The following is a 27,717-nucleotide window of genomic DNA, read 5'->3' as shown; positions in this document are numbered from 1 at the left end:
AAGCAAAGGGATTCATGCGGTAGGGATATTACAGTTGAAGGATCACTACAGTAGTCCAGCCTCCAGAAAATGAAAACATGGCTGAGTTTGTCTGGGCCTAACAGTTTGCTCCTGGATATAAAACCCTTATAATTTTAAGAGGGCGAAGACTGATTTTGCTGTTGCATTGATGGGATTAAAAAGTATTTTGTGTTTGACATTGGCATTACTCATTTATAATTTTTTTTAAATCTGAAAATGTTATATAATTGTCATGATTTAGCCTACCAGCAGTTATGTTTTTTGTAACTTACAATACATGATGAAGATGTTTTTTGCACATTACTTTTTAAAGGTCTGGAATTTTTAAAGGTCTATAATATAACCAGAGGTTTAGATTGTAAGAAAACTTTGCTACTTATGTGTGAAGGACACACGTCAGTGCAATGTCACTTCTGATATTTGCTACCTTTATTATTAGTTGTTGTCTGGTGTACTTGTTTAACATGAGCAACTCCTTTCTCTTATGTACAAATTCTCCCTCCCATAACTACCCCGTGTAATTTTATTTACCCTTATGTTTTTACAAGTTAAGAGCACGCTGCTGTAGTATAAGTCTTTCATTGTATTTATGAATTATCTGTATTGTGGATAAATGCGCATGAGCAGTCTTGAATCTTGAATTATAGCCAGCCCAACCACCAGAGGGCAGTGTAAGCCTTCCAAAGTCGAGACGAACAAAGGCGCCAAGTGAGGTATGATACTCGACACTGTCCATATGAATGAAAGAAAGTAAATAACTGGTTAGCGTATGGCACGCACACACTACACATTATGGTTAGTCTATAAAGAATAATAATTAATCTGACATTTATTTTCAAGGTACATTTCAAAATGTTGTTGACGTAAATGATGTGATTACGTTTGCTGTGTTTTAGGTGAAAGGTCAAGCAACTGACAAGATTAATGCTGGGGTGTCAGGTTTTAGAATATTAACGCACCTTAACGCCCCTTTTAGTCATGTGACCAGAGACTCGATTTTTATTGGCTCTCACTATATGCATAGACAGTTGCGAAACTGCTTGTGTTGACACGCTGCACGATTTACTACCAACTACACGGAACAGTTATGTAGTTATTATTGTTCAACGATTACAGCTATAACAAATAAGGTTTTTTTATTTTATCTTTCGGTTTAAAGGAAGAAGTGAAACAATAATTGTTTCGTTTTATTCGAAATTAGGCTAGCGATTCAACTCATATTTGAGTCATTGATTTGAATAAGATCATTCGCTTGATTCGCTTGTTGTTTTTTTTTTAATCTAGAATCCGTTTTAATTGCTAGACAAAAAGGAAATGGACACAAAAAGTATCCTGGCGGACAGAAATATTTTGTGTTTATTTGATGTGGACGGAACGCTGACTCTACCGAGGGAGGTAAGTTTTTAATTGACGTGAGGCTATGGTATGAGCTAATCTAACACGCCTCACAACTGGTCCCCGGTGATCTTGCTTCTGAAACAATCGTTTAGGGAGAGTTGAACTTTAGGGTTTTGGCATGAATGTGGCTTGTGAGGCTTATCAGGCTTGTATTTGTAGATCTGATTTACCTTATGCACGTTAGAGTTAATACGGAAGGTGAGTGTCTGGCGGAATGTGCTGGCCGCAGCGCCTACGCATTTCGATGTCGGCTTCGTTTTTCCTGGTGATTCTGTCACTCTTGGTGGTGCTGTTTTCTGTCTTTCAAAGTTGTCACTGCCAGAATACTTTGGCGCGCATGGCCTATATTTAAAATATGACGCCACGGTTCTGTCGTGCATGATGTTGTGTTTCAGTCTGAATGAGGCCCTTTCATTTGGGGAAACCTGCTCACAAAGTTCACTTACCGTTATTAAGTTATGTAACCGCGTTACACAGGCTGCCTCTACTGTGGTAGTCCGTTTGTATACTGGTGCTACCACGCTTATCGCTGTATTTACCTTAGTGCAGGACACGTAGGGATTCTCTAGATTTATCTAGACGTCATTTGTTTACGACTTATCACAGACGTGGTGTAGTATCTGTTTGCGGAAACGTGATGCTTATGAATGGATTTTCGCAGGCAGGGACGCGAGGCGGTAGGTTTACCCATGAAGAGCGCAGTCCAGGCTGCCGAGGAATACACGTCATAAGCTATACGTTCACTACTAGCCATATGTGGTGACACGCAGGCAAAAAACACCATTAGACTATGACAGTTGAATCGAGGTAAACTGTTGTTCCCTCGTAATCTTGAGACGTGCGTTTCCTCACGTCTCTAACAGAGCCTAAGAGGCACTGTAAGGCTATTTCCTGACGACCAAGAATATATTGTTCTTGCTTTCTGAGTCATCAGAGCAGGTCACAGGACTGTGATGCTACATAGGTAACACTACCAGCAACGGTCTGCAAATCAAATTATAAGTTGAAAATGTTGCATCTTATTTGTTTATACATCAGGGGTGCTCAGCCTTACTTATGCTGTAGAATTTTATGTACTTGAGCCTGCTAAACAAGGTTTTAAGGAGCATTTCTAAATGGGGACTGTACTTAACTGCAGCGTGGTAGGTCTCCAGGACCTGTGTGCTTCCATAAAAATATATGTAAAATGGCTGGTTTACACAGGATGTGTCTGTGGATAAGCAGGCTACTGTTGTATTTAATGGAACAGGCATTACAGCTGACAGCAAGCTCAGAGACATGGGGGAGGATGCTGCAGCCATTACCCGAGCTACCTCTGGCTTATAGTCTTTTACTTTACTGTTACTAGACCTACTGCTAGCACATTGCGGCAAATTATTTAAGCAGTGTTGGATGACATGCATGTGTGCCAGTTCAGCAAATATTTAACTGTCCCCAACACACACAGAGACAGAGAGAGAGAGAGAGAGAGAGAGAGAGAGAGAGAGAGAGAGAGAATGGGTGTGGTTTAACTGTCTGTAGACAGTTAGTGGAGATTAATTAACTGCCACAATACACACACACACACACACACACACACACACACACACACGTGTGCTTAGTATACTTGGTATGGAGATTCTAGTCAGTGGTTTAACCAGACTGGCATATTTTCCAAATCACTTTTCCATAATTAGTGCAAAAATCATCCATCACTGTTCTACCATTAAATCAGATTACTGTTAAATCAGATTACTGTGTGTGTTTGTGTGCGCACCTGCAGAAGATTGATCCTCAGTTGGAGGTGTTTTTCCAGTCCCTGCGTACTAAAGTAAAGATCGGTGTGGTGGGGGGGTCAGACTACTCCAAGATTGCTGAACAGCTCGGGGATGATGGTGAGCGTCTCTCTATGTCTCTCTATGTCTCTCTATGTCTCTCTGTCTCTCTCTGTGTCTCGGTGTCTCTTTCTTTCTTTTCTGATCTCCGTTAGACTAATTTGCTCCAAAAAACAGACAAAGGCTAAGATGAACTCTGGCTGTGAAAAGAACAGAAGAGAAAAGAAAAGGAAATCATGAATGAGCAAATGCACGCATCTCTGTTATGGGCCTTGGGTTTGAAACTAGTTCATAAAATACACACAGAAATAGTTGCTACTTCAAAAGTGCATACTACTATGGGTCCTGTTCCTCTGTCCTCACTTTTGTATACTACATATATTTCATATTATTTTCAATGTAGTTACTGAATAGTAGTTACTTAATAATATGTCATATTAGCTGGGAATTGAAGAAGTTGCTGCTAATATCTAATTCATTTAATTATTTTAAATAAAAGGCTTTCTCAAAACAACATATTAAAGGTTACCTCAGTTTTAGAATTTGACTTTCAACTTTCAAAATGTTTACTGTATAATGGGCTAGTATGTAGCTCAACCTACCCAACTGTAATTTAATGCTGAGAATTGAGAGCAGGTCTACTGTGAGTGGGTCTACTGTCAGCTGGATGTCGAGAGCAGGTCTGTAGAGACTGGGTGGGTCAAGAGCGGGTTTACTGTGAGCAGGTCTGTCATGAGCAGGTCTTCTGTGAGTGGGTCTACTGTGAGCAGCTCTGTCATGAACAGGTGTACTATGAGCGGGTCTGCTATGAGCGGGTCTGCCATATGTAGGAGGTAGGACAGTCAGCAGCAGCATCTGAAAGTGTACCAGAGGGAGGACCAGGACTACATGTGAGCTTGTTTACAATCATGCTTTAATATTTTTAGCTCATGGTAAAAGACCCTGGTCCAGTGCCCCTAAATGCACACAAACACACACAAGCATGCACACACATTCTGTCTGTGTTTACAAACAGTGTGGGAAAGTGGGAAAACCGGTTAATAGCTGACACTCTGAACCACAGTTGAATCACCTTTTATACTCCTTTAGGTCAGTGACTCCTGAGTCAGAGCAATGCACTTTTGTGCGCTTTTCTGTCATGTCTGTGCTCTTGCAGTCTTGATGATACCCATTCAGATTAAACACTTCACTTTTACCTTTACACTGTCATTCCGAAATCCCCAGTCAGATAGTTTTAAAGTTAAATATTCAAATATAAAATAAAGATGCAGACTTCAGAATTAGTAGAAGAGAATGCATCCAAGAATTACATCCAAGCCATATATTAGTCAATGTATGCAAACTGATATTCAACACCCACATCAGTTGGAGCCCATTACCACCACATTCCAAGAGAAGATTCTTTTGACCTTGTCCTAAAGAAGATTGTTCTTCTATACGGTCCTGAGCCTGGTTGCAAGGTATTATGTCTTACACTGAGCTCAACTGAAGCCTACCCAGGATTCTTTGCAGCAGCCTACAGAGGCCTCTACCGAGACTTGTTGCTCAGGGGGTCATCACACATGCTACTGATCTGCACAAGTCCATTTGTAGAACAACGCTCACTTTCTCACACACACATTTAAATGCTTTGATCTTCACAAGCTGTTAAACTCGGACCTTAGCAGGGAAGCTGCCAGACTGAAGGTTGTGTTTAGTATTTGGGGCTGAAAAGACACTGTGTTCACATACATTCCAGGACAGAGACACTACGCCCTTCTTGGTTGATTTTAAAATAAATTGATCTAGCAGGAGCTGTCCTCTTATGAGAGGGATTTAGGCATCACTCCATAGAGGTTAGCAAAGTTAAATGATGTTGTAAACACATTCTGTGCCAGTGCAAATATATGATACTGTATAGTGGTTCCATATTAAGGGACTATTGTGATTATTGTTTAGCAGTATTAAGGGATTATTGTGATACATGGGATTATTATTGATTATTAGTGTTTATTGATGATGTATATATTCATCCTTTCCAGGCTTTTTAAAGCTTTTTTTTTTTTTTAACTTGTTGAGCAGCGTAACCCAGAAGAGGAATTGGTCATTTTTGTAACTACAGTATGTGATGTGCTCTGGGTCATGTGGGTCATTTTAGTGACAGTGCTCTCTTCTCCCTTTGCAGTCATACACAAGTTTGACTACGTGTTTGCTGAAAATGGCACTGTGCAATACAAAGATGGAAAACTGCTGTCCAAACAGGTGAGCAGAAGTGTGTGTGTGTGTGTGTGTGTGTGTGTGTGTGTGTGTGTGTGTGTGTGTGTGTGTGTGTACTGCTGCACTGTAGGTAATCCCAAACAAAGGCACAAGTAAGCGCGCGCACACACACACTATACACACTGTATACATACAATAAATCAGGATCTTCCTTCAGGTTCAGTTACAGAACAACAAGTATAGGTGTGGCTGTGTAATCTGATGAACTTAGTATTTCGAGTACTTCAAATGATCCAATTAGAGTGTGAATTATGCAACTGAATATGACTAATCGTGTTCCACATTAGTTTTGTGTTTTGTAGTATTAGTCAGGGATGTACAGGATGTGCCACCTATATGCATTTATTCATCTGGCTGAATGCCCTTTTGGTTTTAACAATTCATATTAGTTTTAACAATTCTGCTATGCACAAAAATATCCATCTTCATTTTTGTCCCAATTTAGTTATCTTATATTGCAGTGTTTACTGTTTCTGTCATGTTATAGTTAAGATTCAATGTTTTGGTGATATTCTTATTATGGTTTATAAATGTGTTTCCTTGAAAGTGTGGAAGAAAACCCACCCAGGTGAGGTGACCTTAACCCAAACATGCAGGATTCCCCTTCTCTCACATAGTGACTCTACTTAAGGGTACATTGAGTGAGTGAAGTCTTCACAGACGATTGGCTACAAAGGACGTGGTAACTGAACAAAAAAATGCTCATCACGTATTTATTGGCACCTCTGACTCTGAGACCAATGTGGCGCCTTTTGGCCTGTGTATGTGAAGCACAGGGAGATTTCCTGGCCTTTCCTTTCCTGAGTCCAAAGAGGAGACCAAAGACAGCTGCAGATATTACTGGGGACTGACAACCTGAATCTGTGTTACATTTCTACAGCCATGTCTCTACAGTTTTAGTATTGGGTTACTGTCCTGACCTTGCCTGTCTGTACTCTTTGCTATGTTGCAGGCGATTCAGAACCAGCTCGGTGAAGAGCTGCTCCAGGATCTCATTAACTTCTGCCTCAGATACATGGGCCTCATCAAGCTGCCCAAGAAGAGGTGAGCCATCTGCTCCCAGGTCCTCGTGCCCCCCCCCCATATTCAGTCTGCTATCCTGTATATGTGAAACAGCTACCAGCCGAAAGATTAAGAAAAAAGGTTAAGAAGGTGTTTGAGGAAGCAGCGTGTGAAATAATCAGACCACAATAACAGTCCTCGTCTTGTTCTGCTCCCTCATGGCACAGCCGACTCCAAACTCTGATTGTCTCCTTGACAACCTATTCTTTTTTCTATTTGATGTTGATGACCTCTGTTTTCTTTTTTTACCTAAAATGGGATGAACTGGCTAATATATTACACACTTTACTATATCCTATACCAGGCCTCTGAAGGCCATTGTGTGACGGCACATACGGCTTACTCAAACATTTGACTTGCTGCATCAGGCTGTGTTGTGTGACATTTCATTTATCCACAGGGGCACATTCATTGAGTTTCGTAATGGAATGATCAACATCTCTCCTATTGGACGGAGCTGCACTCTTGAAGAGCGAATCGAATTTGCAGAAATTGACAAGGTAAACATGATGGTAAAGGTCTGCAGTTCTGGCACTCGGTGAAAATGCTTTGATTCTTAAGAACACATTGTGTTTGAAAATATATCTCCAAAATATGCTGAAAAATGTCATTGTAATTATAAATATAGAACCACAAGGCTGTCTTCTTAATATCACCCGTCATAATGTGCCCCTCCTGGTAAGTGGATTGACCTTGACAACATGTAGCTCCACAGACAATAAAACCTACATTGTACTCTTAAGATGGCCTGTTTAGCAAAGACAGGCCATTTGCAGTAATGTGGGGCAGCTTTAGAACAGAGGAATGTAAATGTAAAGAGTTTAACCATCACTGGGCGGAATTCTGAATTAGACCAGGCAAGATGCTGAACAAATATTGTTATAGGGAATTCATATTTATATACATATTTATATTCATTATTTCTATTTATATTCATATTTAAATTGTAATTCCTGTTCTACGAATATATTATATCTTTACTGCACTGTAGATACAGAGATGTAGTGAAATAAACACTGCTAAAAATAGTTTTTTCATAAGACGCACAATATATAGTCTTAATTTACACTGCTGTGAGATTATTCTTAAGATAGATCATGGAGCGCTGAGTTTCCGCTCCCATCTCCCCCACGCAGAAAGAGAAGATCAGGGAGAAGTTTGTCGCCGCCCTGCAGGAGGAGTTTGCAGGAAAAGGGCTGAGATTCACCCGAGGTGCAGAACCAGCTTCACACGCGTCACACGCTTTTTATAAATGAAGCTTTTTTGGGTTGTCACATGCATGTCAACATCACAGTCCTTATGGTTCCTATCACCAATGCAGTATTTCATTTGTTTGGTCCAAAAAGGTTTTAAACTGGCTATCATTCTTTTTGAACATCCGGCCATGGAAGAACCCGGGGGTGGGGGGTTGGCCTTATATCAGTTGAGTTTAGTAATACAGGCTTAGCACTACCCTGATCTCAGTGTCTTTAGGTCTGGGCTTTTTTCAAAGCTGTGGGCTCTTTGTGTTATTCAGGTTGATAAACGAAGTTTGTTTGGCACAATCCGAGATGCGCCCTGGCTTAAACGCGCTCTTGCACATTTCCGTGTTTTGCATTTTATCACTTGCACAAGCAAAAAGCTGTACTGAATCACAAGCAGGCTGCAGTTGGTGAATATTTTTCTCTGGTATGGGTGGCCCGTGATGTGTCCCTGTGAGCGGTCTTTTTTGCACCTGCGTCAGGACATTTGTCCTTGTTTGGCTGGCTCATCTCTCTGCCCCAGACCCCATCTTGCCTGGATGGGTGTTGAGTGTTTTTCTGTCGTGGGTACATTAGTTAATGATCTGTGAAATGTTTTCCCGTAATAGTCATGCTCTCACAGTGCTGTTTTTCCTCACAAAGGCACTCAGAAGCTGCAATGCAAACACACTCACGGCATACAACATAGCAAAGCAAACGCACTCACGCACACACTCATCGTAGAATGTCACACATGCATGCACATACACACACTGTTAAATGGACAGTGTGCTGATCACTGAATATAGCCAAATAGATTATGCAAAAGCTTCACTCCCAGAGACATGGAAGCAATAAAAATGTATTCAGTTACATAAGCACACACACATACACACACAGCACACAACCAGCACATTGTTTTTTTCAGGCAAACATGCGTAAATGTGGTAGCACACTCAGTGCAATCATCTTTGAAAGAACTCCTTTTACAGACACACACACCCTGTTATTGTGAGGACATACACTGTCACATGATACGGTGACAAAATAACCTCAAACTGAATGCTTAACTGTAAGGAGCAGCCAAAAAAAATGGTTTTCCCCCCCATGTTGCTGCTTTTGTGAGAACATTTAGGTCAGAGAGAGAGAGAGAGAGAGAGAGAGAGAGAGAGAGAGAGAGAGAGAGAGAGAGAGAGAGAGAGAGAGAGAGAGAATGTGTACAATTTATAACTCCCTTTCATTTGTTGCTTCATGCAGTTGCATTCAAGCACACAAGCAGCCACAGACATGTACTTTGCCTTCAGTTGGTGTTCTTTGTGTGGAATCATCATTATGATGATGGGGGTGTGAGCTGAAATACAGTAATCTGATTGGCTACAGCTTCACCAGCTGTTGGCTCAGCACTAAAAGGACTCATGCAGTGAGGCCATTTAGAAGGAGGTTGTGCGTGCGTGTGTGTGTGTGTGTGTGTGTGTTTAGGGGTAATTAACCTCCCTTTTAATTTCTTTAACTAGAACACTGGAGCAACCATACTGACTAAAGAATGTGTCACGTAGTGCACAAAAAAGAGGAGGGAGAGACGGAGAAAGAGAGAGGGAGGGAGGGAGGGAAAATGAATGAGAGGAAATGTCAGAGAAAAACCATCACCAGGCATCTCGTGCCTCCCTTTCTCTTTCGCTCTCTGGTTCAGCGGTCACGTGTGCACACGTGATCAGAAAACAAACTACGCCAAGGCTTTGCCTCCTGTGGAGGAGCATAGAACAGGACTGGTCCATGGTGCCAGAAGAACAGGAACAGGACTGGTCCATGGTGCCAGAAGAACAGGAACAGGACTGGTCCATGGTGCCAGCGCAGCACCACTGAAAAGAGAGAGCGCGCAGTGAGCCTGGCTGTTCATGCTAGTGCACGCGCACACACACATACAAACACTTCATAAAACTGCAGTGTTATCCAAACATTGTCTGAATGTTACTCACAGGAATGAGGTGTAGTAAGTTCATGGTGAAAGAGCAGATAATGGCCACAGAGTTCCCTGTGTCTCGTTAACATCACCTTCTGCAGACACAGACTCTTTACTACAGTATTATGAACTCCATGCTAATAGAATATCAGACCCTTTGTTTAAGTAGCACACAGACACAACGTACAATGTACTGACCTTGAATCATTATTACCATTGTCAAATCTGTAATGTATGCATTTATTTACTTAAAGTCCTAATTGATAATAACTGCAGCTGCTAACAGAGTTAGCAACTATTACTATGGAAACAAAAGTTTATTTTTGATGCTTCTCAGTATCTTTTGTTTTTGTTAAATTCTTTAGATAGTTTGGTACACAGGAAGGCCCTGATGCCCTTTTGCACAGCAGGGCCTGACTGAAGATGTTCCCTAATAGCACCTAACTGTGACTTCTGCTCTGCGTAAGAGCATGTGGGTTAGCAGGGTTGCCCTTAAAGGTAGAACCATGTGTCATATGTATGAGATGATGTTTGTCACATGCTAAGTGTAAAGTTAGACACAGAGAAGGAAGAGTGGTGATGGGAGATTTGATAACACTAGTGTGTTTTAAATCAAGTATGATTTATCAAGAAACATTGAAATGTGATACTAAAACTGTGTGTGTGTGTGTGTGTGTGTAGGGGGATTGATCAGTTTCGACGTGTTCCCTGAGGGCTGGGATAAGCGTCTGTGTTTGGATGTTCTAGAGGGAGAGGGATTAGAAGCTATTTATTTCTTCGGGAATGAAACTTCACTGGTGAGTCCTGCAATAAGAGTGTGTTTGTTGAGGTTAATGTTCACATGACATTCCATAGTTTTTCTCTGTTTGCCTCTAATAGCCAACATAATCCAACTTAAGAGTCTTGAAGAGGAAATGGAGACATTGCAACCAATAGACACACAAACTGATGTACAGAGAGGCACTCATTGTGCAAGACTTAATCATTTTTGTCTAAAAACAGGGTGGAAACGATTATGAAATTTTTGAGGACCCCCGAACCATTGGTTTCACCGTATACTCCCCGGAAGACACGGCGCGGCTCTGCCGAGAAATGTTCTGCAGTGCACCGCCCAACGAAGCCTAACAGCACATGCGGTCATTCACACAGACACAGACCAGGATCGCCTAGTTGAAGCTTACTGGCACCTTCTGCTGTCCCTGATTGGTACTACACCGACCGCAGCATTGTACGTTATGGACAAAAAATCCTGATGACAAACATTAGCCAAAACAAATAACCAGTAGGAATCACCCTGATCAACAACTACCTTGTTTACTGAAATTAACCTTAAAATTTTACTAATGAAGTGACTGTTTTATTTGTAAAAGCCTTTTCAGTGATAGTGATGGAGCTGAGATTCAGTGAGCCCAGCTCCCAGTATGAATATTACCTGACCTTTGTACTGATTGTGCTGACTGTGGTCATACACACATGTATCTTCTGGGTGCTCTTGAGCAGCTCTCATTTAACAGTACAAAGTCCACAACCATTGCAGAAGAACAGGGGCTGGTTGGAGAAACTCCCCAGTTTCCTCTCCCTACATCCTCTATTTGCGCTATCCCGGAGTGCAGACCCATTCTGCCCCCTGCTGGTTGGATGACACTCTGTAGTAAATCACTGGACTTGCACCACAACAGCACAGACAGAGCTGGCCAGCTCCTGCAACGGCGGAGCCGTGCCTCCAGCGCAGCCTAATGGGATCCTGACCAAACATGCTTGATTCAACTCATCAGGCTTAGCAGGTGTGTTAGGAGCGATACTGTCAAAACGTGCCGTAGCGCAGATCTCCGAAGCTCCGGCTGGTCAGCTCAGCTCCAGAGTGTTCGAGGCAGCTGATGACCGAGCTCGATCCTTACCTGAACACATCAGTAGAGGAGCACCAGGAGTGCAGGAGCGTCTTTCCTGACTACTCCAGGCATTGAGAGCCAATAAGCTAAACTGATCCAGAGTCAGAACACCTGACAGCTGCATATGTGAACACAGCTGTGACCTTGTATGTAAATGTAGCTCTAATAAGGAAAAAGGGCCTTTGAAAAGGCCAATATCCATTTACAATTAAATTAATTCTAAACTGACACAAGGTGCTAAAATGTCACTAATCCAAATGTCAATCTGTATAGTACGGCTATGCCAACAGTAGCTGTTTTTCTTTAAATAACAGGATGTAACTGTAAAACAGACCAAAGACGTCTGTCTGAAGCATTTAAAATGTCTGTGCTGGCTTATGAATATGGCGTGACTTGAAAATAACTCGTATGTCATTTTTAATGGTTTCATATGGGATGTATGAAGTGGAGAATCAGATTCTACTGATTCTGAGAAGCAACGTGATCTGAACGCGACGTGAGACCATTCAGTGCTCTCATCCTGCTCGCAATCTGCACATGTCCTGAAAAACCAGGACCAGTAAAATCACTCCGTCACTACGTGAACCAAGGATGATTGGGTGATTACTGTCGCAATCTGTTCTTTTCAGCGACTTGCCTTTTTGATTGAAATGGTTCACTTCTGTATCATGATGTACATTTTATATATTTATATATATATATATATATATATATATATATATATATATACATACACACATACATACATACATACATACATGTTTTAAGCCTTTAAAATGGGTCAGAGCATGACTGGACAGAGTTTATAGCCTGCCCACATAACCGTTAACACACTCCCATCACCAAGACTAAAACCTTTACCTCATTTTGCAAATTCTGTGTGAGAAATCAGAATCGTATGATTGACACTGTGTCTCTGCACTACCCATTTATTGTACGGATGTAATAAATATTTTTGGGAAATTATGGTTGTGTGTCTGAAACTGTAATGGAGCATAGAAAATAACAAGAAATCTCTGAAAATTAATGGAAGCTATTAGCATCTGTTTGGTATCATGTAAATGGACAAGTTAAATACTAAGTAAAGCCTTGAGAATTTGTATCTACTGTTAGTCCCTTAGCATTCCCAAGTCAACAACTGTCAGGAAGTACTTCTAAACCCTACACATTTCCACTGATGACCATCTGAATTATGATAAACAAGTCCTTGTGTCACAAATGCATGACTAGTAAAGCTGCTGTTGTTGTTTTTTTTATTTTCATTACTCTGGCAAAGTTCACACATAAATGACGTTTAAACCAGCCACAGTGATCTGACCGGAGAAAGAAAGTGCTCTGAAATAAATAAAAAACTAACTAGTTGTCAGTTGAGTACTGACAGTACAAAAACAACCAATTAATATAGCAAAGCATAGAAAAGATGCATAGAAACTTTGCTGGAGAAGATTACTTGATGAATGTTGACTACATGCAATGGGAGGCCTAACAATACATGAAACATAACATGAGCAACCCAAAGGTTTCTAATGTGTAAGCTATTCCCAACACTCATTATGAATAGGCCTTAATACTGTAACAACAGAAAAGAACACAAAATAGTTTAAGACTTTCCATTATGCTTAGTAGAAGTATTTTTGCTAGGCCCACTGTTTTATCTGCATTGGACTACAAAATGCTGTACGTTTTACCCTGAATTGCTCCCACTGGAATTCTGGGAGTTGTGGTCAGTTTGGCAGTATGTTTTTTTGGGGTTCAAGTTTTAAGTGCAATATTAGTTAATGGTGCTCAAATTCCAGCATAATTTGCAACATCATTTAAAATGAAACCCCCCTATAAGTAGTCTGACAAAATCACTAACAAATTAACATCTGAATAAATAAATAAAGGCTAACAGTTAAAAGAAGGTGACCGATCATCTGTGTGGAGCAAGATTCTTCATTCTTTCACAGTTCAGTAAGCCCATATACTATGACCATTCTTCCCTTGTTTTCAGCCAGTTCCTTCCTCTCTAGAATCAAATACCGTCTCATCTTCCTTACTTCCATAATCTCTCTCTCCATGTCTCTGTCTTACTCTGGTGTATACACCGCTGGACTTCTCATTCCCACCTGCATCAAAAACACATTCCCTGTTCATCAGATTCCCTTTCATTTTAAAAGAAGAGAAGCCGTCATCTTCTTCTTCCACCTCCGCGATCACAGTCCTGTCCAGTCCTGACCTCCGTCTCCCCACCCCCTCTGCATCTGTAGTATCCCTGTGTGAAAAAATGCCCCACCCCGGCACCCAGCACCCTACCCCTCACCCCCACTCTGGCCCGGGGCAGGGCCTACGAGCTGATGATCTGCCCCGACCACGTCTCATGCTTCGTTCCGGGGTTCAGGTGCGTGATGGTCACCTCCACCGCCTGGAGCTTCTGGTTCTTGGGTGGGATGGGGCAGACTTTATACGTGACCTCGTCGCCCTCCACGGGAACGTACTCGCCCTCAATGCTGGAGGAAACAGCAGGGCAATATGGCATCAAAACCAGAAACACACACAGTACAATGCAACACTGTGTCTGAACTGAGATCAAAACTAGATCAGATTTTGGAAATGCAGTATTTTAAGAGTTAGCCACACCAGCACAGGGGCAGACACTGACTCCAGAGGGCAGTGACTCACTCCGAGATGTGGACAAAGATGTCCTCTCCGCCATGGGCCGGTCTGATGAAGCCATGACCCTGTGACCTTGAGAAGTTCTTACACAAGCCTGTATACACAGAACCTGACTTTGCCCGCATCGTACTAGAGAAAGAGGAGAGAGAGAAAACAGAGTTTAAGGACCAGTGAAAATAATTAAATGATGCATGCAGGTGTGTGCATATAACACATCCACGTATGGTCAGATTGTGTTTTTATTGCCTGCTAGTGCATGAACAGGTAGTCCGTCAATACAGACTCTGGCGTATTGATTGACCACTGTTGTAGCAAGGTCTTATATACACTTTCTCTACTGTTGTGTCTAACCTCGAAGGCAAACGTTAAAAACACGGTCCATGCCCACACACATAGCTTACACTCGTCCCAGCATATAAGGCTCCGTCATGCATATACACAGCAGGTAGAACAGAGCTGGTAGTTCATATTGTGTACAGAGTGTGGAGCCTCATTAGCAGCCGGGGAGAGTGTTTTTATACAGTGCTAGGCTGTGTGTGTGTGTGTGTGTGTGTGAGTGCGGGAGAGATGCTCACACAGTAAAGGTGTATATGCATGCGTGAGTGTGTGCAAGTGTTAGTGTGTGTATGAGTGAGAGTTGCTCACGCAGAAAAGGTGCGTGTGCGTTTGGTGGGCAGCGGGCTGGGCAGCTCCCCATGGTGCAGCGGCATTCTCTCCCACACGCGACTGCCCTCCCTCAGGACAGGGAAGGAGAGCGGGTGTGGCTCTGAGCGCGGCGAGCGGAGCGGGGGCTCGCCCGGAGACGGCAGGGCCGGATCCGCCATGGCTGAAGCTCACGTGCGTCTGCCTGCTCCGCTGGGCTGTCTAGACGCAGGGTTGGTGGGTGGCGGCGGAGTCTCGCTCCAGATGCTCGGCGTAGGAGGTTGTGCTAAGGTGGGGGCGTCCCCAGCGTTTGCGACAGGAATTCGGCCCAACACTCGAGCTGAAGCCTCTGCAGTGCTTTGAGAGCAACGCAGAGAGCGCACGCACATAAACCAAGCCAAAGGTCCTGCAAGAGAGAGAGGGAGAGATACAGACCAGTATTAGATTCTCAGCATCAACAAAGCACAGAAAATAACATTCCTAAAGCATGAGCTGTAACAAGGTCCCGATCATGGAAAAGGGTTCTGTTCCCTATACTGGACATGATCTACAATGCAACATTTCAGTGAACATTTGGACACAGACAACTTCAATTGACTTCAGCTCTGGCTGTAAATAGCTGATAAATGAGGTGAGAGAAGTTCATGATGTCTAGCCCATGTTTGGGTATCATGGGCTGATCTCTCAAGGCTAACAGACTATAGTATACTCAGCCTACCCAATCTATATAGACAGCTTCACTGGTTATGTGCAGGGGGGCCAAATTCTGGGAGGGGGAAAAAAAAGCAGAATGAAATGTTTTTTTCACGGTCGTTTATAATTAACGTCAACAAAGACAGTGCTGAGTAGCAGTTTGTTTACATGCAGGCCGCCTTGTCCCCCAAGGAGCGACGAGCACGAGCCCGTGCAAAAGCTGATCCGTGCACAAAAGCAACTATTGTGTCCCAGCGGACATGGTGCCACAAAATGTGCAGCGCATCACCGGCAGCGTTTCTTTCAATAAAGAACTGGGGAGGGGGTTCGCCCTTTGGGAGCAGAAACAATACACTGCTCTAAATCACTAAGGCAACACCTCCAAGGATGGTGGGGGAAGTTTGCAACTTGTCAAGCTGATGTTTAGTTTACGTCAGAGTAGCTGTAGTGCTTTTTGCGTCATCGTCCAAAAAAAACCAAAAAAAATCAGCACTTTGGCTCGGCAGACCATGACGTGAACAAAAAGGGTGGTGGCGTCCCCATAAATCTTAATTCCATGTTTGAAGTCTTCCAACACTGACATGACCGGATCTTCCTTTTGCCCTAGATTATTAAATTGCCAGCACCGGTGGCTGGCACATATGTGGTGGGGACTACTGTACAAAATAGTTCATGCACAAACATTTGAGATGATAAATTTACGAAACGCGCAACCGAGACCAAGTGGGTCAACGTTTGATTCTTAAACGAAAGACAAGTTGCAGCAGAGGAACGGTGTGGCTCGCGCCCAAGAGCACGGCGCTCGACAGTCACTTTTATTTATTTATTTTTCGCTACGAGTTGCCCATACGACAGTCATCTAAGCATGAAACATATTTGACACACTACGTGGACTTTACACAATAAAACCTTTATTATTATTATTATTTTAGGCCCAGAACCGAACTATGCGTAAAGTGGTAGCTCGCAAAAATGTCCTAATTAAATCTGCATCACCCAAGTCTAGAAGGTTCGTGGGGGGACTGCCAATGAGACAAAAGAGATGGCCAGTTAAACAGCACGGAAACGGCGACTTCGACAAGCTCTCTCCGAAATTAGACACACGTAAGCGGAATAACTTGGCACACATAGCACAGATACGAGTTATCATGAAGGGTGTCGCGTATCCCGCAAACTCATTTACAACACAACGTTGACCATGACAATGGACAAAACACACAGAACTGTTCTCAGAGGACAAAAAAAACATCCGCCACCTCACTTACCGCTTAAAGAGGTCCGTTGGTCTTCCGAGCTCGAATGTGCATGTGTATTCTCACCCGCGGTTATATAACAAATTAAATAAATAAATCGCATAAACCCGCGAACACCCCACAATCTGGGTGTGATGGGCTCGGAATTCCGGCGCGTCCACGGCGCAGACTGGGCGTGTGCCCGTGGGTGTAGGAGCGAGGAAATCGCAGCGGATCTCACAGCTACCAAAGCAGCGGCAGCATCTCTAAGACCGTAATAACGAGCGGGTTGATGTTAAAGACACTAAGGGATTTTGTTCTGGTTGATGACGCAAAACGACTACCGGGCCCGTGAATTAAAAACAACATCGTTTAGTTCTCCAAAATAAATATAACGCACTGAGCATGTCAGAGTGTACCACATATTTACACCTACTGCCTAATAAAACTCAGTCCAGGACGTGCTTGGGTTTGCAGCTGTTGCGATTTAAAATATATGATACCCAGATTCGCTCATTAACAGGCAATAGCTGTAACCTTAAAGAAAACTTAATCCGTGCATGTTCATTTGAATAGAAGTTTTTAATACATTTTAGCAACATTATAAAGCAGCCATCCATTCAGCTAGTGTCAAAGCAAATTCTGTCCCAAAAAAAAAAAAATTTATAGGGTTATTTTTTAAAAGGCTAGCATCAAATTAAATACATCTGCACACCATCTAGCAATGAGATGCATCATGAACAGGGTGAGATTTACCTTCTTTTCTAAGGTCTTAAAGTATGCTAAAAAAATCAATAAAAATAGATTCACAATGGCTGCACCCCTGGTGTGTGGCAGGTGCTGCCACGTGATCAGATTACAGCCAAGATGGACACAGGATGCTTGACTCTGTGAGGAAGGTCACAGACTCTCCATACGTAGCAGCAGTGATGACTCGTAGTGTTCACCACCGATTGGTCCCATGGCCTGTCCATCACTCCTATGAGGGCTTGAAGCCTCAATCCAAAATGTCATGGTAAGATCACAGAGATCCACACGAGAAAGACAAAGTTCCCTGTCAGTTTCCACAGTCATCATTGAGAGGCAAAATTCTGCCATTGGAAGTTTTCCTACTAAACAATGCACCTTCCTATAAGTCCACGCAGGGCCTCTGGACAATGTGACCCTTGCATTAATAATGATGACACCAGCATGCAGAATTGCTGCACTCAAACATGGACATCAGTTCCTCCCTGCAAATCAGTTTCACCTGGTGGGAGGGTGGGAGGTGTGGTGCGGTCAGAGCATCTCCTGTTACTAGCTGTTCCACCAGGAGAGCAGACCTAGCCCTGGTTCACTGATGGAGCCCTGCCGGAGTAGAGGGAATGTGCACACACACACACACACACACACACAATTAACTGACAATGCTTTACCTAGTAATGCTAATGCTACTAAGAACAGCTTTTTTCACATTTAATACAAATTTAATGGTTGCCATGTCACATGCCATTTCGAATCTCAGCTACACTTGTGTTCATATGTTCATGGTATTCTTGACAGAATGTTCTTGTTAGCATGGTAGTGCAAATAATTCAGGCATGTGTGCTGGAAAATATCCAATGAGTAAAAGCTACTAGGGCTCAGGACAGCATTTGGCAATATACATGAAGTATTGCTAAATAGCCCTCACTAGGCCTCAAGTACTGCTAAATAGCCCTCACTTTGACTCAAATTACCATAAACCACAATATAGAAGTCACAATTTATGCTAATCCATTTTATGTGAAAAATTACCATACCATGGAAATGCTGATAAAACTGTCAAGACTTCCACATGGTCAGACTTCCTTTCACTATAATCCTCTTACATTTACCATTCAAGAAGACATATATGACGATGAACACGTGTGTGTGTGTGTGTGTGTGTGTGTGTGTGTGTGTGTGTTTTCTCTCACTAGCAGCGTGTACGGAGTCTCTTTCTTCTGTGTGCTGTCGTCCGCAGCCGCTGCAGGCGTCGTGCTGCTCGGGGGTGCCTCCTGCTCCGTTTTCGGCCCCGTAGGAGACGTGTCTAGGAAGAGCTCATCCACTACCCGGAAGCGGATCTCCTCACCCTGGTCCATGTAGAGGTCGTGGGCGCCCTCATCCGTCTCATATTCCCACACCCACACCTGCTCTGCCTCGTCGCTAGGGCGAGCCATTAAGGACCAGAACACGCTGAGCAAAGGCTGCTCTTCTGGAGCAATAGCCGCAAAGCTTCAAACCCAACTGATAGATGCTATAAGTGAATGAATAAAACCAAAGGCATGTTGTCCATCACGGTTCTGGAACAGGCGATCAAGACAGCTTGAGAAGGATACAACTTCGCAGGCTGCTGCAAGGACTCTGGGGGGATTAAGATGTCATCGAAAAATCCAAGGCTGACTGTGATAGACACACACAAGCATGCAGACACATATGAAACACAATGCTGACATATATAGACATGCTTTCAGTAATCATACTTGGGATGAGCAACATAAAATAAAGGACACTCCCAATAATATAACACACTTTTCCACTTAACATGGAGAGTTATATGTGCTTTTACCATGCACTCCTTCTTGACTGCAATACTTGATCTTCCCAACCAGAATTTCTTCCAGGAATGGATGAAACACCACATATCTGAAATGTACTGCGCCAACAGAAATGAAAAGGGGTTTTGTCACTCCATCCTAAAAGGTCTTAAAAAGGTAATCTGAAAAGCTAGCAAACTAACAAAATTGCTTATGACAGTTAATACACAATAGCGAATGTTATGTAAGCATTAAAGTGTCAGTAATTGATTGAGAGCCCTCTAACTACAAAGGTTTTCAAACATGTCCAAGGAACTGCTCAGTTGTGTGCATCATGTCAATATAATGCACTTTTCGTCTGCATGTTAAAATCAGCAGAAGCTAAGGGACAGCCATCCTGTCTTGGCCGTTCCAAACCAAAGCCGTACCTTTAGTGTGAGAAGCTCCATCTCCAGGAAATATGTAGGAATCCTCCAGTTTAGTGATGTCATACAAGCAGATACACAAGCCAACATTATACACAACCTGTGGGAAGGGGAGATGCATTACTGAGCATAGCAACAGAGAGCAGCAGTCATCCAGATCTCAAGGACCCTGAGCAATAACGATGCATGCACACACTCGTCAAACTGCACTTCTCCAAGGCCAACACCTCTCGGCTTAGCCATTTTCCCATCCTCAGCACATCCAATAAAGGTGCGATTACTGGCTAGCCTACGGAGGACGACAACCACGCCTTGCCTTGTTGGCCAGTTTCTTGTTGAGCTCTTCAGCGATGGCGTCGTTGAGCTGCCGATGGAAATTCCACGGAGGAATCCTCACGGTGTCCACCATCTCGACGACTACAAACATCCTACACAGGGCCACGAGTAATATGACAAGATCAGCCGTGCATTCCGCAAATGACTTGAGATTAAATCCCAGCTGGTCCATTCTAGCTAGTGTCTGTCTGGCTACATAAGAGTGGAAAATTAATCTATTAGTAGCAACTTAGCTAGATGTCCTAAATTGTTTTGGGACTTGTCTGATATTCTGGGTATAAGGGAGCATACACCTGTAGCACTAGTACTTGTAAACTGCTATAGTTAGCTGACGAGGCTCAAGTGAAGGAAGCAAGGCTAACATTAACTAGGCTAGCTGCTATTTATCCTATTTTTAACACCCACCTCTTGTCTGTTAATGTTCAGCCGATGTTTACGGGACATTTACACTTCACCAACATTACGTTTGATCGTGGAGCAGCGGCTACATTTCGCGTTAATGAACTAGCTGCCCACGCTACATTTACACAAGCCGCAAAGGCGTTGTGATTTACGACAACGTGTTTAGCGTTTTACGACAATGCGCCTTTTGACAACAGGACAACCAAAGGCTGTCACGGGAAGCTGGGGGTGGTGGTGGTGGTTATACATGAAAAAAAAAAAAATAATAATAATATAATTATTTTTGCAGATTAATAGATTACAAATAATAATCTACATCTTGCATGCTAGTTAAGACATTGCACCTACGACTCACTTTGGTCCTTCCATATTTTCAAATTTGCATTAATATATTGGCACCAACTTATCAAATCTAAATGTTTTCGTTTGTTTTGTTTTTTTTTATCTACAAATGCGTTTATTTTTAATCTTAATATTTGTCTAGATGGTATTATTAGCGTTTTTTCTCCAGAGAGTTCGACAATAACATGCCTTTGGCCCGGGAATGAACACTGTTATGCATATTATATTTATTAAGTGTACTCTATGTAGCTGTACTGTTTATAGTAAGTACCGTCTATGTACTGTGTCTTTGGTTCAGGGCTGAATGCAAGACCTCAGGCAGTAAGAATTCTATCACATCTGTACTAGTTACTAAAGCAATACAATCCTTAGTTCAGTGTGTCGCCATGTGGCTTCAAACCACGTGTATTAATATATAGCGACAGTACGTGTTCACTTGGCCCGTCCCCAAAGATTAAACAAATGAAACAGAAACATGATGCCACACAATTATTGTTTGTACTGCTTCATAAATCAAGATTAAAAGATCCATAATCAGGGTTATCAGAATTTTATTTCCTTTCATTTGACACATTTTCTGCATTCTTTTTCATCTCAATATCTCAACCAGCAACACAAGCATGAACAATCAAATCACATTCTTCTACAAAAAATAAAAAGTCACAACACAGACATTAATCCACAGATCTGAACAGCTTTTCTTATGTAGCTCAGCTGTGAAATATCAGGAATCAACAGTAGCACTTGTGAGAATACACTAATACAGTAGTAGATACAGGGTGCATCACTGGAATACAGGCGTGGGTTAGCATTAGAGCTGTTCTAAGCCTGGTTAGACCAGGACTTTGGCTCAGCACATTCCCTTCAGAACACCAGGGCTTTAGAGGCAGGCCTTTCATGACAACTTGTTGCCAGCTGCCTGTTGCTAAACAACTGTTGGATATAGTTAAAAGGCATTCACACAAGGCCAAATTGCAACCTTGGCAGTACAGAAGATGAAAGTGTGACAAGTTGTGTGATTTTTCTCTTATGGTTGATTTTAGTGGTACCCTTTCATGACCCAGGCATTAATTCAGAGATGAATGCAGAAAACTGACTGAAAATAAAACAAAGATCCCGGTTCAACATTTATGCTTAAATGCCAATTAAGCCATTTTTGAGTCAAATAAAACTACACTATGAAAAGTACAACAGTGACCTGTATGACAATTTTGTGAGTGAGTGTTAATGTCACAGATTCATAAGCACTAAGAACTCAAAGGTACCTGTTCATTTCTGTGAAATCTTAAAACTAATTTTTCACATTTTACCTTAAAATGCTTTAAAACAACTTAGGACACTAACACATGGTTTAACACATTTACACTAAGCAAAGGCTTGAACAATTTTTTTTGGAGACAATGTAATTTTTCCATTATTTTTTTTAGGGATATGCAAAACCACCACAGGAGTTGTGAACTACATCTCAGATCCTTAAAGATACATAAACCATTAGCCAATCTAAACTAGGTCCTGGAAGGTAAGCTACTCTTGTAATTTCATGTTTCAACTAGACCAGCTAGCAACATCCTATCAGTTCTCGCACAGGCTATTTACAATTGTGCATACATGCTGAGCCTTAGGACCAAGAATCTCGAAAAATAAAATGGAGTTTACAAGTCTTAAAAAAGACAGTACACACTAATCTGCACATCATTTAATGAAATCACTAAGCAAATGTTTTAAATTGTTACTAATAAAACTATTTTGTGTCTTGGAGTGCTAATGGAGACCATGGTGCACTCTGCACAGTATTTTTAATTTGCTAAACACTAGATCACCTCATTAGCAGTTACCTTAAATGTGTATTCAAATATGTTAGACTAAATTACCAACCACTTACTGATTATGAGCAGATATTCAAGCCAGTGCCAATTCATGGAGTTAAAAATGTAGCCAATTTTCCTAGCAATAAAAACTCTTAAAGAAAACCTAAATTACTAAGGCATTTAAGAGTGTGTGTGTGGCGTGTGCTCCGTGTGCTAAAACAGACCTCAAACCATTACTATGCATTAAGCTTCTTGAAAAAGGACAAGACGGCCACTGTAAAGGACAGAAACTGAGTCAGCACACATATAGCAGGTCATCGACATGACACACACACAGTTGATAGGTGCCTTTTCCAACTGATAATGTAAAGAAAAGCAAATCAGAAATTATTTGAATTTTCTATTTAAAAAGAGGTAATTTAGTCCAATCCTTGAAATCTAATGAAAACCATGCTTGTTCTTTGTGGAGTGACACTTCAGTAAACTACAGTTTGACTTGTGACTTTGGATTCAACTCAAAACTCGTATATTGGACAAACTGGTTCACTAATCAACGAGTCAAGAATTACACAGACCTCTCTTGATCTGGAAGCCAATTCAGTGAAATATTTCATTCAGTAACACATTAATGATCTAGTAACCCCTCACTGACCATTAAAAGCCACACCAAAAGCACAGGCGGCCCAAAGCAGATTCACTGATCCAAACGCTCTTGCGATCTCTCACAGCACATCTTAACAAGAGAAAAGCAAGAGATCTTTCATCTGTAACTAACACAGGCTGGGGGTGTGTCTATAGCAACACAGGCTGGGGGTGTGTCTATAGCAACACAGGCTGGGGGTGTGTCTATAGCAACACAGGCTGGGGGTGTGTCTATAGCAACATGCTGCCTACAGTAACGGTGACAATGTTCTCACTATGGAAACAAAACAGTGCTGATCACACATGACACAGGTGAGGTACAGTGCAATACTAAAAAATAGTCTAATTTATGCATATCTGTGTGTCAAGGTGCTTTTTGATTGGGGTTAGAATCTACACATTCATAATACAGTAGTTCTGAGTGTGAGAATGTGTGTGGTGTGTTATGTGTACATTAAATCCATACAGCGATCTGTTGTGTGTGTACGTGACTATGTCTGTGTATGACTGGTAATGGGTGCATAGGTAATTTATTACATAAGTTGGTGATCATGAACTATTTGCTAAAGGTGTGGTTTCTCTCCCTTGAAACTCTTTCCCACTATTTACACGACCCAGCCCCAATATGGCTCCACCCCCTGACTCCACTTCCTGCTTATTTCTGGAGCGCCTTCATCCTGTTGAGGGCGGAGCCAGCCTTGAACCACTCAATCTGGGTCTCATTGAAGGTGTGGTTCAGCTGGATTTTCTCCAAGCTGCCATCGGCGTGCTTCAACACAGCCGTCAGCGGCTACAGAGAGAACGAGAGGAGGAAAACACGTCACGCAGCTGAGCGATGGCGATATTTACATAAATAATTACATGATGTCTACATGCTGATGACATCCCTGTTTAGAACTGTAGAACAATGACTCGTATCATGAATAAATACAGGGGGAGGGTGTGGGAGGCAGATGGTCTAGACGGGGGGAGGGTGTGCGAAGCAGAGGACCCAGACTGGGGGGGGCAGGTACACTCACCCTCCCTGGAGCAAAAGACTGGAGACCCACAATAGAGATTTTGTCATCAGGGCAGATCCTGTCATAGTCCCAATGGTCTGAGAACGTCAGAGGCAGCAAGCCCTGCTTCTTTAGATTAGTCTCTAGAGAAATAAAAGAGCAGAGAAGCAAGAGAGAGAGAAAATAATGAATGAATGAGAATGTAAGAGAGAGACTGAGAAACATGGAGATGATCTCAGCAATCTCAGTAACAACAGTCCTGTGAATGACAGCAGAAAATCGGCCAGGTGGAGAAAGTGCATTTGTAAAAATTACAAGCAGACCACTCCAACCTCTCTTATATGAGCCTAATGTTTTTACACACCTGCGCAGCCACCCACCCACACCCACCCACCCACACACACACACGTGTGTATGTACCATGGATCCTGGCGAAGCTCTTGGTGATGATGGCCCTTCCTCCCAGGTGTCGTGGTTCTAGAGCCGCGTGCTCCCTACTGGAGCCCTCACCATAGTTTTCATCTCCCACAACCACCCACTGTATGCCATTAGCCTACAAACACACATATACACAAGCATACGCACTCCCATATGCACACGAACATGCACATGCAGACGCATACACACGCACACGCGCACGCACACACACACACACACACAAACACACACGCTTACACTGACAAAGCCATGCTAGTATGAAACAAATCCTACATTAATATGGCTGGTGGGACCATGCAGGCACTGTAAGTTTGTGCATCCGTCATCCCTCAGATTATTAGGTGTTTATAAAGCCCTTTGTGTGTGTGTGTGTGTGTGTGTGTGCGTGTGTATGTGCGTACTTTATAGACGCGGGCCACGTCAGGTACACCCCCATATTCTCCAGTCAACTGGTTTTTGATCTTGTTAATGGCACTGTTTTCAACATTCACCGCTCCGATCAGGAGGTTGTTGGAGATGTTGTCGAGGTGACCACGAAACTTCAGCCAGGGGCCAGCAGCACTGATGTGATCTGTAGTACATTTCCCTTTCACCTGAGAGACAGAGACACGGGAAAAAAAACAGAGCGAGAGAGACAGACAGAGAGAGAGAAAGTTAGCACGTGTGCTACATGTCACTGTACTGTAGACTTATGTACTACGTCTCCAGAGGTATAATGGAGCCAGTCTATGCTGTGGAACAGAGCCAGTGGGCCTTCACCATGAGAACAGCAGCCAAACCACAATGAAACCTTCATACAGCACACGGTGCTGCTTCTTATTGACCCAATATACAACAGACTAATGCAACCTCTCTCCTCCAATCAGTTCCATAATTCTTTATTGGCTTAAATGTTGTAAGTTACATTATTGCCAAAGCAAATTAACATAAATAGGAAATGGGTAGAAAAAGAAAAAAATAAAGTACATTATCCACAAAACAGTGGACTCCTGGTGGTCTCACAGACTGTGAGGAGACGCTGCAGACCCCTCTGCCTGTGTAATCACCTTCTCTTCTCTCCCAAAGATACAGGGCAGGTTCTCCTCAGTACTGGAATCTACAAACCCAGGGCAAATGTTCTTATAGAACAGGTTTCTAATTGATTCATATATGGTAGGAATTGCGCTTTGGCTCCACCACTCCCAGGTGTTTGTGGGAGCTCAATCTGTCCTCTCTGGGCCAGGCATGCACATAATGGCAAGTTTCAATGACCAGGCAGCGTTCACTGAGTCTGGATCTAGTCTAACACTTTCCTTAGTTTTTGTGTCTTTGATTGTGGTCAGATAAGTTGCCATGTATCGTCGTTGCACTTACTGTTGTCTGTTATAGAGCTTATATGTGTCTGGCACTTCTAAACATTAGCACTGACCCCTGTATTTCAACGGCATTCTAGTTCATTTTTATCTTGGACTCTAACTTACTGTGCTAGCTAGGATGTATTCTATGAGTAAGTAACCAAGCCTTTTTGTAAGTTGCTCTGGATAAGAGCATATGCCAAATGACATAAATATAAATGTCTTGATGAAGAGCCAAACAGAATTGGAGTTTGTGTTGTACTTTTGTATTGCCTCAGGATTTCTTAACACAGGATGCCACAGAAGACATTTCCTAGGTTACTATTAACACAGATGCCTCGGTAGTCGTTTGGGTCAAATTTATCTCCAGCTTTGAATGAGGAGGTTTTGAGCCCTTCACTCGACACTCTGGAAAAACAGCTCCTATTTAAAACAAAACTGAAATGTTTTAGAGTAGCTAGTTTGAATTCATTATTTCTTTTTGTATGTTTATATTTAGCTCATTTCATGTGTGTGTATACTGATTGAGGACCTCACAGTATTTTATGCAGCATTCCTGGTTATTTGTTCCTGGAGTTTTTGGTTGGATATTTTTCTGAGCTCTCTTCTCATTTCTTTGCAGTCCTGATCCAAACATTTGTCAGACTGTATATTCTTTGGTTGGTGTTTATTTACGGTCAGGTTGGACACTCGAGCTGCAGACTCACAGATGTGGGTTATACTCTCTACAGCCGTGTCTACTCCCTCTCCAATTTGTGGGAATGTGTGTGAGAGAAACAAGTGGAGGAGGGATTGGGTTTCTTGGTTCTGAATTACACATACAGTACATATGTTTCTCTGCTGGCTTGTGTTCATGTATTCTACGATTCATCCATTCCCATGGGTCACTTCTAATTGCCCTATTCAAACATACTGTATTTTGAGTGGCTGGACTGAGAGACCTCTTAGGAAACCAGGGTCCAGATATGTTACCGTACACTCTACTGTGCTACTGCCGTGGGCTGAACTGTAGGTGTATCATCCAAAGATGCCTCCTCAGAACCTTCCACTGAATATTACAGACCCAGGCTTCAACAGAGCTGCAGTAGTTGTGTGTGTTTACAGATCCGACGTGGTTGTCTGCAGATCAGCGAGTCCAGATAAAGATTGATTTGACTCCTGTTCTAGCATTATGATCCCACAGATCATTAGATTGCCTTGTGTCTGGAAATACCTGGATTTGTTTGATATGCAGCGCAATGTTGGCAGCTCAGGTTGGTAGTTGAACTCGGCCTGTTCACTGCGCTTGGCAACTGAGTTCAATCCATCTCACGCAGAAGATGAACATCTGCAACTCAACTGCCTACTCAGCAAAGAGACCAAGGGTTCAACAGTCACACCTGATCTGTTCTCTAGATTTGGGAAGGTGTCATCATTAAAATAAGGGAATTCTAGTGGGGGAAAATATACTGCACATTAAGACAATCCTGCTTCTTAAACCAAACACGGAGGAGCTTAAACCCTGTCTGCCTGAACCGAGGAGTCTGTCATTCTTATTCTGCCAAAAATCTAAAAACAATTATGAAGTATGAAGTTCAGGTTTTGTTTTAATCACTGAATGCAGACTGAATTTC

At 42.5% G+C, this 27,717-nt stretch overlaps 4 protein-coding genes across 10 annotated transcripts in view; 1 reads left to right on the top strand and 3 right to left on the bottom strand.

The window, feature by feature from the left end:
• Positions 1-1,059: 1,059 nt before the first annotated feature.
• LOC113584856 (phosphomannomutase 1) lies at positions 1,060-12,586 on the top strand. Of its 6 annotated transcripts, XM_035525088.1 has the most exons (9): positions 1,060-1,105; positions 1,306-1,416; positions 3,182-3,293; positions 5,398-5,474; positions 6,442-6,533; positions 6,952-7,051; positions 7,688-7,763; positions 10,413-10,528; positions 10,734-12,586. In XM_035525088.1, the coding sequence occupies exons 2-9, from the start codon at positions 1,336-1,338 to the stop codon at positions 10,854-10,856; spliced, it is 777 nt and encodes a 258-aa protein (XP_035380981.1). In that variant the 5' UTR covers positions 1,060-1,105; positions 1,306-1,335; the 3' UTR covers positions 10,857-12,586. The 6 variants fall into 6 exon arrangements, 5 of the variants coding, with proteins under 5 accessions (XP_035380981.1, XP_035380985.1, XP_035380983.1 ...); XR_004775865.1 differs by lacking the exon at positions 10,734-12,586 and adding an exon at positions 9,462-10,229 and having other exon boundaries at positions 1,062-1,416; positions 10,413-10,500; XM_035525092.1 differs by lacking the exon at positions 10,734-12,586 and adding an exon at positions 10,611-10,725 and having other exon boundaries at positions 1,062-1,416.
• A 273-nt stretch (positions 12,587-12,859) lies between these two features.
• On the bottom strand, positions 12,860-17,200 carry csdc2b (cold shock domain containing C2, RNA binding b). The gene is made up of 4 exons (XM_027022040.2): positions 16,876-17,200; positions 14,921-15,323; positions 14,282-14,404; positions 12,860-14,109 (listed from the first exon to the last, which is right to left on the bottom strand). The coding sequence occupies exons 2-4, from the start codon at positions 15,097-15,099 to the stop codon at positions 13,947-13,949; spliced, it is 465 nt and encodes a 154-aa protein (XP_026877841.1). The 5' UTR covers positions 15,100-15,323; positions 16,876-17,200; the 3' UTR covers positions 12,860-13,946.
• A 205-nt stretch (positions 17,201-17,405) lies between these two features.
• On the bottom strand, positions 17,406-20,691 carry polr3h (polymerase (RNA) III (DNA directed) polypeptide H). Its single transcript, XM_027022039.2, has 7 exons — positions 20,546-20,691; positions 20,121-20,232; positions 19,808-19,904; positions 19,412-19,498; positions 19,182-19,245; positions 18,780-19,008; positions 17,406-18,189 (listed from the first exon to the last, which is right to left on the bottom strand). The coding sequence occupies exons 2-7, from the start codon at positions 20,229-20,231 to the stop codon at positions 18,139-18,141; spliced, it is 639 nt and encodes a 212-aa protein (XP_026877840.1). The 5' UTR covers position 20,232; positions 20,546-20,691; the 3' UTR covers positions 17,406-18,138.
• Positions 20,692-21,418: 727 nt separating this feature from the next.
• The window catches only part of LOC113584853 (aconitate hydratase, mitochondrial-like), a 13,504-nt gene continuing 7,205 nt past the window's right edge, over positions 21,419-27,717 (bottom strand). For both annotated transcript variants that reach the window (XM_035525325.1, XM_027022038.2), the window contains exons 14-17: positions 25,172-25,363; positions 24,753-24,885; positions 24,354-24,475; positions 21,419-24,124 (exon numbers count right to left, since the gene is read on the bottom strand). In XM_035525325.1, coding sequence (XP_035381218.1) covers positions 23,990-24,124; positions 24,354-24,475; positions 24,753-24,885; positions 25,172-25,363 — 582 coding nt within the window. In that variant the 3' untranslated portion in view covers positions 21,419-23,989. The remainder of the gene's footprint in view (positions 24,125-24,353; positions 24,476-24,752; positions 24,886-25,171; positions 25,364-27,717) is intronic.

The sequence above is a fragment of the Electrophorus electricus genome, chromosome 4, assembly GCF_013358815.1.
Source record: "Electrophorus electricus isolate fEleEle1 chromosome 4, fEleEle1.pri, whole genome shotgun sequence".
Classification (NCBI taxonomy): domain Eukaryota; kingdom Metazoa; phylum Chordata; class Actinopteri; order Gymnotiformes; family Gymnotidae; genus Electrophorus; species Electrophorus electricus.
The sequence above is the reverse complement of the archived record's forward strand: the minus strand, read 5'-3'. Positions and strand labels throughout refer to the sequence as shown.

Coding starts and splice junctions, on each gene's coding strand:
- LOC113584856 (XM_035525088.1), top strand. CDS start 1,336: ATGGACACAAAAAGTATCCTGGCGGACAGAAATATTTTGTGTTTATTT. Junction 1,417..3,181: donor CGCTGACTCTACCGAGGGAG/GTAAGTTTTTAA, acceptor GCGCACCTGCAG/AAGATTGATCCTCAGTTGGA. Junction 3,294..5,397: donor TGAACAGCTCGGGGATGATG/GTGAGCGTCTCT, acceptor CTCCCTTTGCAG/TCATACACAAGTTTGACTAC.
- csdc2b (XM_027022040.2), bottom strand. CDS start 15,099: ATGGCGGATCCGGCCCTGCCGTCTCCGGGCGAGCCCCCGCTCCGCTCG. Junction 14,405..14,920: donor CGCACACGCACCTTTTCTGC/GTGAGCAACTCT, acceptor CTCTTTCTCTAG/TACGATGCGGGCAAAGTCAG. Junction 14,110..14,281: donor ATCTTTGTCCACATCTCGGA/GTGAGTCACTGC, acceptor TGTTTCCTCCAG/CATTGAGGGCGAGTACGTTC.
- polr3h (XM_027022039.2), bottom strand. CDS start 20,231: ATGTTTGTAGTCGTCGAGATGGTGGACACCGTGAGGATTCCTCCGTGG. Junction 19,905..20,120: donor ACAAGAAACTGGCCAACAAG/GCAAGGCGTGGT, acceptor CCCTTCCCACAG/GTTGTGTATAATGTTGGCTT. Junction 19,009..19,181: donor TTGCAGCAGCCTGCGAAGTT/GTATCCTTCTCA, acceptor GGCTCGCCCTAG/CGACGAGGCAGAGCAGGTGT.